The 14,470-nt window shown below is 44.9% G+C and overlaps 1 protein-coding gene across 1 annotated transcript; it reads left to right on the top strand.

Annotated features, from left to right (window-relative positions):
* The first annotated feature begins 8,024 nt into the window (after nucleotides 1-8,024).
* LOC311490822 (uncharacterized protein) lies at nucleotides 8,025-12,180 on the top strand. The gene is made up of 3 exons (XM_084548540.1): nucleotides 8,025-8,196; nucleotides 8,378-8,440; nucleotides 11,734-12,180. The coding sequence occupies exons 1-3, from the start codon at nucleotides 8,043-8,045 to the stop codon at nucleotides 11,907-11,909; spliced, it is 393 nt and encodes a 130-aa protein (XP_084404666.1). The 5' UTR covers nucleotides 8,025-8,042; the 3' UTR covers nucleotides 11,910-12,180.
* The last annotated feature ends 2,290 nt before the right edge of the window (nucleotides 12,181-14,470 follow it).

The following is a 14,470-nucleotide window of genomic DNA, read 5'->3' on the forward strand; positions in this document are numbered from 1 at the left end:
CCTCACTGATTAGTGGTTTTCTTCAGGCTATTGTAATCGGAAATTATACTACTGTGTGATGTGCTGCAAACTCATGTAACCCTTAGAAGAGAGGATGCTTGTACAACATGCTTATCTCTCTCTCGTGCAGCTGGGTGCAGCAGTATAACAGAAAAGAAACATTTTGTGGCCTTGACTGTGATAGAAAGGGCAGAAAAAAGACAGAGTTAAAATAGGCGCTCCCTGGCTGAACGGGCAGAGACACTTACAACCTGACTTGTGTGTGTTTCCCCGGGTTGCAACTTGTAATAAACTAAATCTGTCTGAACTCATCTTTCTCGGATCTGTTAATAAGAGTTTGTTCATAACAATTTGGCGTTGTCGGCAGGATCCCATGAGTGAACACAGAGGACCACAGGACCGGGTGACTGATCATCCTGAAGAAGAAAAACTTCAGTCCCACCGAGATTGAGAAAAAGGGGAACTCGATTCCTGGATCCTCTGGTGGACACCGCTGGGATCCTCAACGAACCTCCTAGAGATCGGTCACGAATGATCCGGTGAGATGTTTTCTTTTATCCATCGAGGCACGCTGTATTGTTGGTGGTTGTCTGTTTAGGGTGATAAGTAAGACTTGAAACACCCTGTGTCAATAAAATAAAAGTCAAGGGAAAGGTATTTTAGCACTTTTGCACATAGAAGGCAGAAAGGCCAGCAGAAGACGTTCTGACTGAAAAAATGGGTACTGGATCCAGTAAAAAGGAGCAGCCACCTCCAAACAGTGCTGTCTGCAATGATATGCGTTGGATATGCGTTAAATATGTTCGACAATGGGAAGAGAAATATGGGTTCCCAGAGGGAGGTAGTCTCAGTAATAATCAGTTAAGTAAGACCGAAGGAAAGTTGAAGGAGGAGGTTGAGAAAATGGGAAGAAAGAAGAAGAGAAAAGGATTAGTGTTGGAGGAAATAAGGACACAACAGGAAGTTCTAAGTATGTGGGTGACGGAAAGTGAACTAAGGTATGGAATTAGAACGCTGCCATAAATCGTGCGCGCGCAATGAGACTCGCGCGAGCGCAAATCAAACATCCGCGCGCGCAATGAGACTCGCGCGAGCGCAAATCAAACATCCGCGCGCGCATTTTTGCCCCCCGAGCGCTTTTCCAAGCACTCGCGAGCTATTTTGTAGCTCGCGCGCGCGCAGAGTCCGCTCGCAAAACTTTCCCCTGCTCGCTCGCGAAACTCTCCTCTCCTCGCGCGGAAAACTGTCCCCTGCTCGCGCGCGAGTTATTTCTTTTAGTGGGCGTTTTTGTCAGTGAGGGGGACGGGCCTGGGGGCATGCCAATCACCATTGTATCCCCGAATATAATTGGTTGAGCGTATTGGCCAGTTGAACAGCAGGGTACGGCAACACTACTAGGACAAATGGGACAAACCACACTTATTCACACTCCAGAACAGAAGGTGGCGGTAATGCACCAAAAAGCTGGTTGCCGAACCGCCATTCAGGTAACGTCAAAGACAGTACCCTGCAAACATTTCATCAACCTTGACGGTAGGTCTAAGGGGCGACCTCTAGCGTGAAACGAGTTTAAAATAGGTCTAGGTCGCGCTTCGACCACAAACCAACTTGATGAAAAAAATAAATGTAGGTCTAGGTTGCACCTCGACCACAAACCAACTAGAAGAAAAAATTAAATTATACAACCAATCGGGTGAGAGCCCTTCTAGCCAATCAGAGGCGGAAAGGGCGGGACCTTCTACTCCAAACCTGGCAGCGGAACGACTGCAGAGAAGCAAGTACGGCACGTACCGAACAGTTTTTTCGGTAAGTTCGTTGACATAAAACATTAGAGACGGTTTATATGTGTTCATTATCATAGACTGTAGGTTCATATTGCAACTTTCTGTGTTTTAAAAAGTGTCATTGACCGACCGTGCGTTATGTGTTTAACTGTCGAGTGGATTTCAAGCTAGCTGCTCACTCGGCTAACATGAAACAGGGCTCTTCAGTGTGCTTTCTGTCTAATATTCTGATATTTTTGGACTATTGGAGTTTAGAAATCCAGACATAAATCAGTGAAGCACTTATACAGACGAGCTGACATGGAGGTGTCCAGAAAATGCATTTTTTTCCCCAAGATAATTTGAAAATGTTAATTTATCTTCATTAAAAAACAAACAAACAAAAAAAACAATAGTAGCCTAATCTATTGATTAGCTGTTAAAATGTTAATATTCAGTGGATTGTGAACATAAAAATTTGACTCCCAATGCAATGCCTAATTGTCTGCTTTGTTAATCAACAATGTTTCTTCTGTTTAAGATCATGTAATGTTTTTATTTTATCATTATCTGGGACTTTTTGGCCTATGTAAATATAACCAAAAAGCAATTTATGTCTGTTTCATGACTTAACATTCATGTGATGTATGTAGTATGTACGTAGGTGAATTAGATGGTAAAACGGTGTATAATTTTCCAAGATGTGTTTAAGAATTGTTAAGTAATATACTTCAAATGTTTTTCCAGCTTCACATGACAGAGTGAGGATCTCCACTCCAGGTGAAGGAGCCATTGATAGGAGGGAGAGGGGTCCAGAGGAGATCGTGATCGCCTACAAAGTGTTTTTCAACTGTGTTGGTGTTTTTATGTTTATTGCACATACAGCTAAAAATAAAGAGACCACTGCTGCGATTAAATTGGGATTATTCCACTAATGTTGATTTCTAAACTCCTCCTAAGTTTGAAAAGTAGTGTTGTGTTCTAAAATGAATATGAACCTGTTTTCTTTGCATTATACAACGTCTGAAAACACCAGAATTGTTTTGTCATTTTGACCTGTTGCCATTTTCTGCAAATACATGTTCTAAATGATAATATTTTTATTTCCAATTTGGGAGAAATTTTGTCAGTAGGTTATAGAATGAAACAAAACTGTTCATTTTACTCAAACACATAGCTATGAATAGTAAAACCAGAGGAACTGATCATTTTGAAGTGGTGTCTTAACTTTTTCCAGAGCTGTATGTGTAAGAATCATGTTGGTCTCATTAGTTTTTAGTTTTTCAAGTGTTCTGATTGTTTGTGTAATAAAACTTTAAAGAAATTGCACTTTTGTGTTGTCAAACTTATAATTTCCCCCCAAAGGTAGGTTCTGTTAATACATTGTATTTATATAAATGTGTTTATTTATAGCAAAAAATATTTTTAATATCATTTATTATTCATTAAATGTATTATCTATATGTAAACACTAATTGTTACAGTTAATCAGTCAGTTTGAACAGATAACATTTCGACGTTGAACAAACGTTAAAACGACGTTGAGACCTAGACGCAGCCAGGGGCTTTAAAAGTAATGCTGAAATGCAGGTTGAAAAGACGTCAGATCGCAACGTCAACATCTTCTCCACCTGCATTTGTCAACCTCTTTTTAACTCCACTTCACTGCAGAAACAACATCTAAAACTCGACACATTCAGCTGTAAATATATATCAGAATATTTACTGGATCGTTTTTAGAAGGTGAATAATGCGCACTTAGAAGACATCTGTGTTACAACGGGACGTTGTTTATGACCGTTAAAAAGACGTCGAGGTTGCAACGCGACGTCGTTTCAATTTGCCTTTCAGCATTACTTTTAGACCTCCTGGCGACGTGTACGTTTAGACGTTGTTTCAACGTTTATTAGACGTCGAAATGTTTGCAGGGTTGTGTCTCTTAAAAAGAGTGTCCATGGGCATCTTTGCCTTAATAAGATTTTAATAAGAAATAGCCTACTATATTTTGACACACATCTGCATCTGGACCATACGTCTATATACTGCTCTCATATCGAGAGTTGCTGACGCCTATATAAACTACAGGCCTTCTATCTTTTTTATTTATTTTTAGGATTTTTTAACATTACGTTTATAATTTTCAGGGAGAAAGAAGAAGTCTAAATCGAGAATATGAACAAAACAGTTTTACCAAAATAAAAAATGTCGTTGTGCAACAGAATCCAAGTTACAAAAAATGATCAGCATTTTATCAGATTAATGTCGACGATGGAGGGAAGGAAAGACAGCACTCAGTCAAACATACTGAAGTTCATTGCTCTGTGTGACATTTTGCAAACTTTCAAGTCAAGACACCAAATCACAATACATGTCATTCAGGCATTCGGGGCTGTGTGGTTTGTCCCGTTTGTCCTAGTAGTGTTGCCGTACCCTGCTGTTCAACTGGCCAATACGCTCAACCAATTATATTCGGGGATACAATGGTGATTGGCATGCCCCCAGGCCCGTCCCCCTCACTGACAAAAACGCCCACTAAAAGAAATAACTCGCGCGCGAGCAGGGGACAGTTTTCCGCGCGAGGAGAGGAGAGTTTCGCGAGCGAGCAGGGGAAAGTTTTGCGAGCGGACTCTGCGCGCGCGCGAGCTACAAAATAGCTCGCGAGTGCTTGGAAAAGCGCTCGGGGGGCAAAAATGCGCGCGCGGATGTTTGATTTGCGCTCGCGCGAGTCTCATTGCGCGCGCGGATGTTTGATTTGCGCTCGCGCGAGTCTCATTGCGCCGCGCACGATTTATGGCAGCGTTCTAATTCCATATAAGGGCCAGGAAAGCCAATGTAAAGGAATTGGGGGGAGGACGGGACTTGAGTAGAGTCGTAGTGGGCCGCACTGACAATGCATCAGTGGCGCCCCCGACTCTACCTCCATATTGTACAAGTGGTGCTTCACCCCTGTCTCTCGATTCTGCTGCAGTGCAGGCCCTCCAAGCTGTGAAGGTGTGCCCAGACTTGGACTCTCCTCTCCCTCCGGCCAATGTTCAACCAAGACCAGACCAGAGCGGACAGCAAGACCAGCGACCAGAGTCTGCCCAGACGCTCATCCCAGCAGTGTCCCAAGCCATCCGGACTCCCAGCCTCAACCTCGAATATGGAGGACCGGGACGAAGAACCTCACCCATTGTTCGGGTCATCCTCTTTTTCCCCGGTGGCGAGCCGCACCTGCCTTCAGACTGAAATGGGAGCAGCGTTCATTACCCCCACGGTGGAAGTGGCGGGCCCCGCAGGACCTATCCTAGTGTATAGACCGTGGTCCCCCGAGGAAGTAATCCAACACTCTTCTCTCCTTCCTGACCCCACGGATGATGGGAGGAAATATGGCAACGAACTCCAGGCATTCTGCTGGGAATACAGACCCACCTGTGCAGAACTCCACAGAATCGTGGCAAAGAGAACAGATGCCACGGGGCCGCGGACGGGGCAGAGGACCTGGGTCGCGTGGACGCGGACGCTGGATACCTGAGGGAGACCACAATTGTTGTCACCACTGCGGACAACATGGACACTGGAAGCGAGATTGCCCTCAACTCGAAGACTGATCTGGAGGGAGCGCTGGCCAGGCCGATTGAGAGGACAGAGGACCTCCGGGGAGGGCCGCCGGTGAAGCCTTATCTTCAGCTTTGGCTCAGGGAAGTGAGACACCACGCACACCGCTACACCCTTCTTTTAGTCTACAGGTACCTGCTTTTACTGATCCACTTGTTTTGCTCACACAGGCCATCACACACTTAGAGCACAAGCCCACAGCACATTTTTTTATATATATATATTTTTATTGTATGACAGTTCTAATACACAATACATCCAAGAGTGTCACATTTCATTTTTCTGTACATCCCAACACCCACCCCACCCATCTCGAAGACCTTTAGGTTATAATATCAGCAGGTTAATGCACTCAAATCATTCTTACATAACAGCAAGTACTGGTAACAAGAAATAAAAATTAATTAAAAAAAAATGCAATCAAGGATGCGAAAGTTATAACGTTGTCCTGCAAAGATGAGGTTAAAAGTTCATCAGGAGCCACACCAAAAATAGCTATATGTGGCGAAGGACTAACAGATATACCTAGGATATCAGAAACAGATTTTAAAAAAAGATTGCCAATAGTTAGATAGTGTAGAGCATGTCCAGAACATGTGCATCAGATTACAGGGCACCTGGGAGCATCTGTCACAAGCTTCAGTAGTCCTGTCTGGATAAAGTTTGAAGAGTTTGTCCCTGCTATAATGCAGTCTAAAGAGAACTTTAAATTGAATGACAGAAAGTCTGGCACAGCTAGAGGAGTTAACAGCTTCCAACGCTTTTTTCCATAGGGCATCAGAAATACTTATTTGGAGTTCGGTTTCCCAGTCGGTCCTGCTCTTATTTACAGCCGAGTCGTTAGTTGGTGATAAGAGATTATAGAGATATGAGACATGGCCCTTAGGGAGAGATTTAGGGCCTGTCCACACGGAAACGCTTTTTGATTTAAACGCAGATGTTTTGCATCGTTTTGGCCGATCGTCCACACGAATCCTGTAAACGCATTGCCCTAAAACGCACTTTTCTGAAACCGGGTCCCAGGGTGGAAAAATTCGCAAACGCACCTCTTGCGTTTTGGTGTGGACAGGGAAAAACGGCGAAAACGGAGAAAAACGCATACGGGCGTTTCGATGATGTCATTGCCACACCCCTCGAGCAGCCTTCCACCTCTTATATCCCGTGAGACGTCTCATAACAACATCAACAACAATGGCGGACTACATGCTCGTGTTCCTGCTGGAGAAGATATTGAGCCTATTAGGGTTACCAGGGCAAAATATCATTTCTCCTTGAGTTTGGTTTCTTCTAAAGCCGATTTGTAAACAGCGCTCAAGCTTTATGTGCATGCTCCGCCTCTTCCTCTCCGTTTTTGGTGAATTTCTGAAGCTGAAACAGCGCCACCTATAGGCCTGGAATATGAAGTAGTGTTTTCAGTCATGTTGAAATGGATCCGTGTGGATGCAGATATTCTTGAAACGATGCCAGGAAAAACGGAGAGGGAAAAGATCGTTTTCGTACGTGTGGACGTGGCCTTAGCCTGGAGTATTAAGTCTATACAACTGAGGGGTGGGCCTGGGGGAACTGAGGAGAGTACGTTCGTGCGAAGTCACGAAGTTGGAAGAAGCGAAAGAAGTCTGTATTACCCAGTCCGAAGGTTGAGCATAGTTGGTTGAAGCCAGCAAACAGTCCATCTATGTATACTTGCCCTGGCCCGTTTACCTGCCCAGATGAATGTAGATATGATGCTATTGATAAGATTGAAAAATGATCGAGGGAGGTAGATTGGTAGACAATGAAAGAGGTAAAGGTACCTTGGCAAGATATTCATCTTTACTGTCTGCACTCTACCTGCTAGGGACAGTTGTAAACGATTCCATTTTTGAAGATCTTGTTTGACTGCTGCCATCAGTGCAGAGAAGTTTTGTTCCTTCAGTGTGCGCATAGATCGTGTAACCATTATTCCTCGGTATTTTATGCCCATGACAGCAGTCTTGAATGGTATGAGATGAGTTGGGATTTCTGTAGCCAGTTGATGTTTTGGGAGACACTCACTCTTGGAGATGTTCAATTTATACCTGGAGAATACACTAAAAGAGTCCAAGCTTGAGAGAATAGGTGGAATGCTTGACAAGGGGTCGCTTACATATAGAAGTAGGTCATCAGCGTACAACGAGACCCGATGTTCCTCTCCATGTCTCCTTATTCCCTTGAATCCTCCCTCTGATTTCAATGCTATGGAGAGCGGTTCAATGGCAAGCGCAAACAATATTGGAGAGAGGGGGCACCCTTGGCGTGTGCCACGTAAGAGGGGGAAGAGATCGGAGCGCTGTGTATTCGTGCGTACTGACGCCTGGGGAGAGGAGTACAATAATTTGATCCAGGAAATAAAGCAGGTGCCAGGCCCGGAGTGGCTAATTGGGAGGACCGGGACAATTCCCGGTGGGCCGGTCTGACTTTCGGGCCGCGAGGGCCGGTGTTCAGTTATTATTTTTATTTATTTATTTATTTTGGGCCGGTGTTCAGTCATGGCACTGAGTGGGTATCACGTGTATGCTGTTACCGCTGTCGCTGGGCCATCTCCACTTACAGCTCTTTTCTTTTTCTTTTTTTGCAGACGCAGCCTGATGTAAGACGTCCGTGCACACCGCACACTGTCAGTGGTGTTTGGAGCCAGAAGTGCAAGGCCAGGGTGTTTGCAAAATGGAAAATAAAAAGAGCAAGGGTGGCGCAGAAAAAGCGAGAATTAAAAAGAGAAAAGCACTGGAGACAGATGCAGCCAAATGTGCAAAAATCGGCAGCTTTTTCAATAAAACGTGCTCGCGGTCTGAAACGACCAATGAAGACGATGAAACGGGTAAGACAAGATGTTGAACAAAATGCAACTTTACCTGCACCGTTCAAGTTAATTAATTAGCTTATCAAGTCAATGAATTGCGTGGCGTTGTAACATATAGCCTGTCTAACCTAACGTTACATAATTTAAATAATAGTATGATGCGACGCCACATATACTGGCCACAAACTTTGTCTTGTAGCCCCTCAGATGGAAGATGCATCACCAAGCACCAGCCATGAGCCCACAGGTCCAGAGTGTGCAGGTAGGATTGCTCATTAAGTGAATATTATTAGAATGAATATAATGAAGAGTATGGTGTAAACCTGCTCTATATGATAAATGCCCTGAGATAATTGATGATGATAGATGATTCAGCACTACAATAATGAAACTGACTTGAATTTTTGACGAAAGAAGAAAGTTGGTGGAAACAGGTGAGCTAGTGTGTGAACAAGCAAGCAAATAGTAAAGTAATATGGAATAAGCCTGCCTATTTTGCCATTGAACAAAATCTTAATTGATTCAGTCAAAAGTTTTGACTGAACCAATTACACTATTTTAATATAATAGGTCGTGATCTAAAGCGGGCCGGTCTGAGGCATGAAACTCCAGGGCTGAAAATGAGTCCCACTCTGGCCCTGGCAGGTGCCAAACCCAAATCGTTGCAAGGAGGAGAAGAGATAGGGCCATTCCACCCTGTCGAAGGCCTTTCAGCATCAAGTGATATAACCACCTCCGGATCTGCAGGGGAGGATGGAGTGTGAATAACATCAAGAAGTTTTCTGACATTAGAAAAAGAGTCCCACTAATGAACCCCGTTTGGTCTTCCAAGATAATTGAAGGCGCAATGGGCCCCAAGCGACGGGCTAAAATTTTCGTGAGTATTTTCACGTCTACTGGTAGGAGGGAAATTGGTTGGTAGATGCACAATTTAAAGGGTCCTTATCTTTTTTATGGATAAGAGAAATAGAGGCTTGCATTAAGGTGGCTGGTAGAGAGCCATGACTGTATGAATAGTTAAACATCTCCAAAAGTAAAGGGGCTAGCTGGTTAGAAAACTGTTTATAAAACTCAACAGGGTACCCATCAGGGCCAGGTGATTTGCCACTGTTCATTGAGTTTATTGCTTCTTTTATCTCAGCAAGTGTTAAGGGAGCATCTCGTGTCCGATTGTCATTTGGTGAAACTCTTGGTAAGTCTAGTTTTTCAAAGAAGGCGTCCATTTGGGTTTCATCGTTGGGGGATTCAGATTGATACAGGCGACGATAAAATAAATTGAATGAGAAGTTAATTTTATTTGGGTCGGTCACTACTATGTCCGATTCATCTCTAATCTGGATTATTTGGTTGGATGCTTGTCTGGCTTTCAGCTGGTGAGCAAGGAGGCGCCCAGCCTTGTCACCATGTTCATATAGTGATCCACGGGAACGGAGAAGTAGTCGTTCAGCTTCTGTTGAGAGGAGTAAGTCAAGTTCTGTTTTTAGTCTAAGCCTTTCTTTATACAAGTCAGTCCTATGTTCAGCAGTATTTGTTACTGCTAGTGATCGGTCTAAATCTGCAATTGATTTTTCTAGTTCTTCCTTGCGCATTCTGCGTTTTTTATTATCATTTGATGCATATGAAATAATTTTGCCTCTGAGAAAAGCCTTTAGGGTATCCCACAGCAATGAAGCGGAGGTCTCTTTATTTTTGTTGGTATCGCAGAAGACTGTGATTGAGTCTGAAACATAATTACAGAAGTTTTCCTCTGCAAGTAAAAGAGGATCAAGCCAAATCCTAAAATGTTTGGGTTTTAGGTCAAAACAAAGATCTAGCACTGCGGCTGAATGATCTGAAACTGATATTGGTAAGTACTGTACAGAGATAAGTGAGGAGATGAAATTTTTGTCCACTAGGAAGTAATCAATACGGGAAAAGGAGCGATGGGCGTGCGATAAAAAGCAATACTGACGGGAAGATGGGTATGTGAATCTCCAGGGGTCGATGTAGCCAAACTGATCCATAAAGGCAGACAAGGTTTGTGACATTTTTGAGGGTGGGATAATTCGGGAGCTCGATCTATCTAGAACTGGGTCATAATCTTTGTTCGTTTTAATGCAGCATTCAAGCCCCCCGTGTTTAGCGAGATAAACCTTACCGTTTGTCCACCGGTAGCACCTCCATTTAATGAACCTGTCATGTTACTGCGAATGGTAGAAAGGGTAATGGGTCGATTCTAAGACGCAGGCAGCAAGAGAAAAGTAGAACCATAACAAATGATATCAAAAACTTGGCAAACCATAAGACAGAGCAACTTGTCGATACAAAACAAATAAAAAAGGTCCTTTTACCAATCCCTCTACTAACCCCCCTCCCCATCCGTGAAGAGACCTGGTTGCCTTACCGGAGCTGCCTTGGTATATGTTGTGTACTCCCAGTCCAGCCGACTGAGCTAGTTTTGTCTTGGGCTCTGTTTGTAGTTTGATGCGAACGCCGCAGCCTTTTCTGGGGAGAGAAACCTCTTCTTCGTCCCGCCGCTGAGTGTTATTTGAAGGCAAGCCAGGAAGAGTAGTGCAGGTCTCAGAGAAAGGTTGTACAGTTCTGCCATCACCGACCGATATTTAGCACGTTCTTCCACCACCTCCGGAGCATAGTCTTCAACGATCTGGACGGGGGCTCCTTGATATTGTAGTTTCCCTCTTCTTTTGCGGGCCTCTCATATGATTAGGTCCTTAATCTGATAGCGATGCAGGCGGATAATCACCGGCCGCGGCCTCGATCCTGGCTGTGGCTTGGCAGTCAGCGCCCTGTGCGCTCGGTCAAGTTCGGGAGGGGATTCTAAGATTTCCTCCCCGAATAGCTCAATGAACAGCTTCGAGAAAAATATGGTGGGTGTGGGCCCCTCGATTGATTCTGGGAGGCCAATGACTTGGATATTGTTCCTGTGGCTCCGGCTTTCGAGGTCGGACGTCTTCGCCAACAGCTTGGCGTTGCTATCAGCCAAAGCCACACACCTCGCCTCCAGAGAACGAATACGCTGGTCATCCGACTCTGCACTGGTTTCCAGCGAGATGATATGTTGTCCGTGATCTAACACCATGGTCTGCATTTTTTCCAGTCTCGACTCCAGGGCAGCGAAGGAGTTTTTAAGATCCGCCGCGATGCTATCTCTGTGTTTTTCCAGCAGTCCTTCGATGCTAGCTAGGCATGTGTTAGCACAGGAGTTTCATTTTCGCTCTTCTTTGACTGTTTCGTTGCCTTTGACATCATTCCAGGTGGCACGACGTTGTTCTGAGTCTGTAGAGTGTCACTTCTTACTTGGGTCGTTGAGGGTGTAAAAGAAATACGGGTTTTTGCAAAGTTGAGTTGCGGGAGATGGAGACTATGCCGCTCTCACATGCTCGCCAAACTGGAAGTCTCGCAAGCCAACAGCACAAGTGGGGACGTATGCATATTTGGCTTACGAGGCATTTAAACAGTTTCCGGAGAAGGCCCTCTCTACTGAATGTTGTGACAGTGAAATGATTGCGTATTGTCAAAGCGTATTGTCAAAACCTCTCCCACTTCCTCACACAGGCCCGCACAGCGGTGAAAGCAGCACTGCCTACTCCCGCTTCAGGGCCGCTCCATCCTATCAAACCAGGGGACTGGGTCCTTGTAAAGGAGCTCTGCAGGAAGCATTGGAAGGCCAAACGCTGGCAGAGACTGTTCCAGGTCCTGTTGGTCACTCATACTGCAGTAAAGGTCGCTGAAAGAGTCACCTGGATCCACGCGAGCCACTGCAAGCTGTTTCGAGGAACTCCCCCAGAGCAACCAACTGACTAGTTTCTCAACCACAGGGCAGAATAATCCCTGAAACTAGCCTCAGGTAGAGAAAAGTCTACACTCTACCTGCAACTCTTGCACCATCTGGTTCGCCAGTGCCATGTTTCTAGCCCTGATGCTGGCCTGGTGGTGGACTTCGTGGGGGGACCGAAGTCCACCATCAGTCCAGACCAACAGTTCACCTTCCCCCTTGTCTCCAAAAGGGGGGTCTCGTCCTTTCATAACCCTCTCAGAGCACCTTGGCTTAAAAACAAAGTTTGGTATCAAATGGCTAAACCTATCTGCTCGTGGGGTGTCTAATGCTTCTTGTGTTGTGTGTTCCAGCGCTTTTGGTGCCTCTTCCACGGTGGCTGTCCTAAACGAGGACAACCTGTTTAACTGTATTTCCTTCTGTCAACAGAATAATGGCACCTTTAACCCCTCCGTCAATAGTTCTCAGCTCATGCCCGTCCTGCCGTATAACCTGAACGGGACAATTTGTACTATATGTTCATTGCATTGCATGATGCTTGCTTCTCAGCAAATCCTCCTCCCTCCTCCTCCTTCTTCTTGTGAGTATCTCTGGCCTGGAGTTGTGCGTTTCCTGTGGAGCTCTATACTACATCTGTTGTCGTGGTCTCATCAGCCTGCCCAGTCTTCATGGAATCCTGCAGTTATCCACTCCTACCTGAATGAACAATTCTCCAACCTGCCTATGATTCCTCTTACATTTTCAAACTGTCATGTAACATCATCAGTTTGTATCATAAGATTCCACATGTACGCTTTAGTCAGATATGTGTATCTATGACAGATGTATCTTTATCTTGCTGTTCTCTTCTCTTCTCTCTTTGCTGTTCTCTTCTCTCTTTCTTCTGTCTGTACCCGGCTGGCCTTAGGCAGATGGGTCCCTCCATATGAGCTGGGTTCTGCTCAAGGTTTCTTCCTGTTAAAAGGAGGTTTTCCTTGCCACCGTCGCCTTCAGGCTTGCTCTGGGGGTTTCAGGCCGGGTTTTTGTAAAGCGTCTTGAGACGGTTTGTATTGTTATTGACGCTATATAAATAAAATTGAATTGAATTGAATTATGTATATAGCCAAGCTCTGACGTGTGCATCAGTGTAATCGGTGTGGAAATCGTGTACTGACAAAAATTTGCGATGTTTGGAATGCAAACTGCAATTAGAGACAAGAGCCACAAGACAGACTCCATGTCATCTGCTCTGCGACACTATAGATTCACACTGATACTATGCACCAGGGATGGCCAAAGGACAAGTCCAGAACACCAAGTGAAATCAGGCATTTCCAGTTCCAGGAGGAGCTGAGCTAACAAGATGGAGTAGTGTTCAGGGGTGAACGAGCTGTGATCCCTGATGCACTGAGGAGAGACATCACCTAAGGTGTGTGTGCGCTGCGTGCTGGGGGAGGGAGGGGTAAACGAGAGAGGTGGATCATACCACTGGGGGGGGGGTTAAAATATTATTTTTAAACCACGTACTTTCTTCGATTGTGCTATTTTTGTCATCTTATCATAGACAAACCCTTTTAAAATAAAATAAAACAACCAATTTTTATTGCTTATCTCAAGGTGTGCTGGGACAAAACGGGCTAGACACGCCTATGGGCGCAGTGATGGGTTGGGGTTAGGGTTATCATCTTCTGTAACCGCTTGTTCCTGTTAAGGGTCGCGGGGTCTGCTGGAGTCTATCCCAGCTGTCATCGGGCGAGAGACAAAACTGAGAGACAGACAACCATTCACACTCACACCTATTTAGAATCACCAATGAACCTAACAAGCATGTCTTTGGATGGTGGGAGGAAGCCGGAGTACCCGGAGAGAACCCACGCAGACACAGGGAGAGCATGTAAACTCCACATAGAAAGGCCCGGTCGGCCCATGGATTCGAACCCGGGACCTTCTCGCTGTGAGGCATCAGTGCTGACCACCTCGCCATTGTGCCGCCCCATTATAATAATATATAATAATAAGAAGAAGTAGAAGACGCAACTTCATTTGCATGGACCCCTAATAATAAACTGCAAACTTAAAAGGGGGTAGCTGTTTTATATACATACATTTACAATATTGCAGCTGTGTCAATAAAGTGCAAGGTACAGTAATGCAGTGATACTTGAAAGTTGAGTGAAGGCTCAGAGTTGAGCAGATGGATGGTATGGGGATAAAAACTCTTCTTCAGCATCTCAGTTTTTGTCCTCAGACAGCAGAAATGCCGGCCTGATGGGAGTAGGGAGAAGCCCTAGACATTTGTGTAAATGTCCTGCAGGTTGAAGAGACCACCATTTTGAAGGAAGTCCTGCCTGGTGCAGTTTCCCAACCAGGTAGTAAAGCTTCCACACAAGATGCCCTCAGTGGTGCGGGTGTAAAAATTCCTGAGCACCTTGAGAGGGAGCTTAAAGTCTTTGAAGCGTGGGAGGGAGTAGAGATACTTGTCTGGCCTTCTTTACAATGGTGTTCAGATGTTGAGTCCATGACAGGTCCTGTGAGATG

The sequence above is a fragment of the Chelon labrosus genome, assembly GCF_963514085.1.
Source record: "Chelon labrosus genome assembly, chromosome: 7".
Classification (NCBI taxonomy): Eukaryota; Metazoa; Chordata; class Actinopteri; order Mugiliformes; family Mugilidae; genus Chelon; species Chelon labrosus.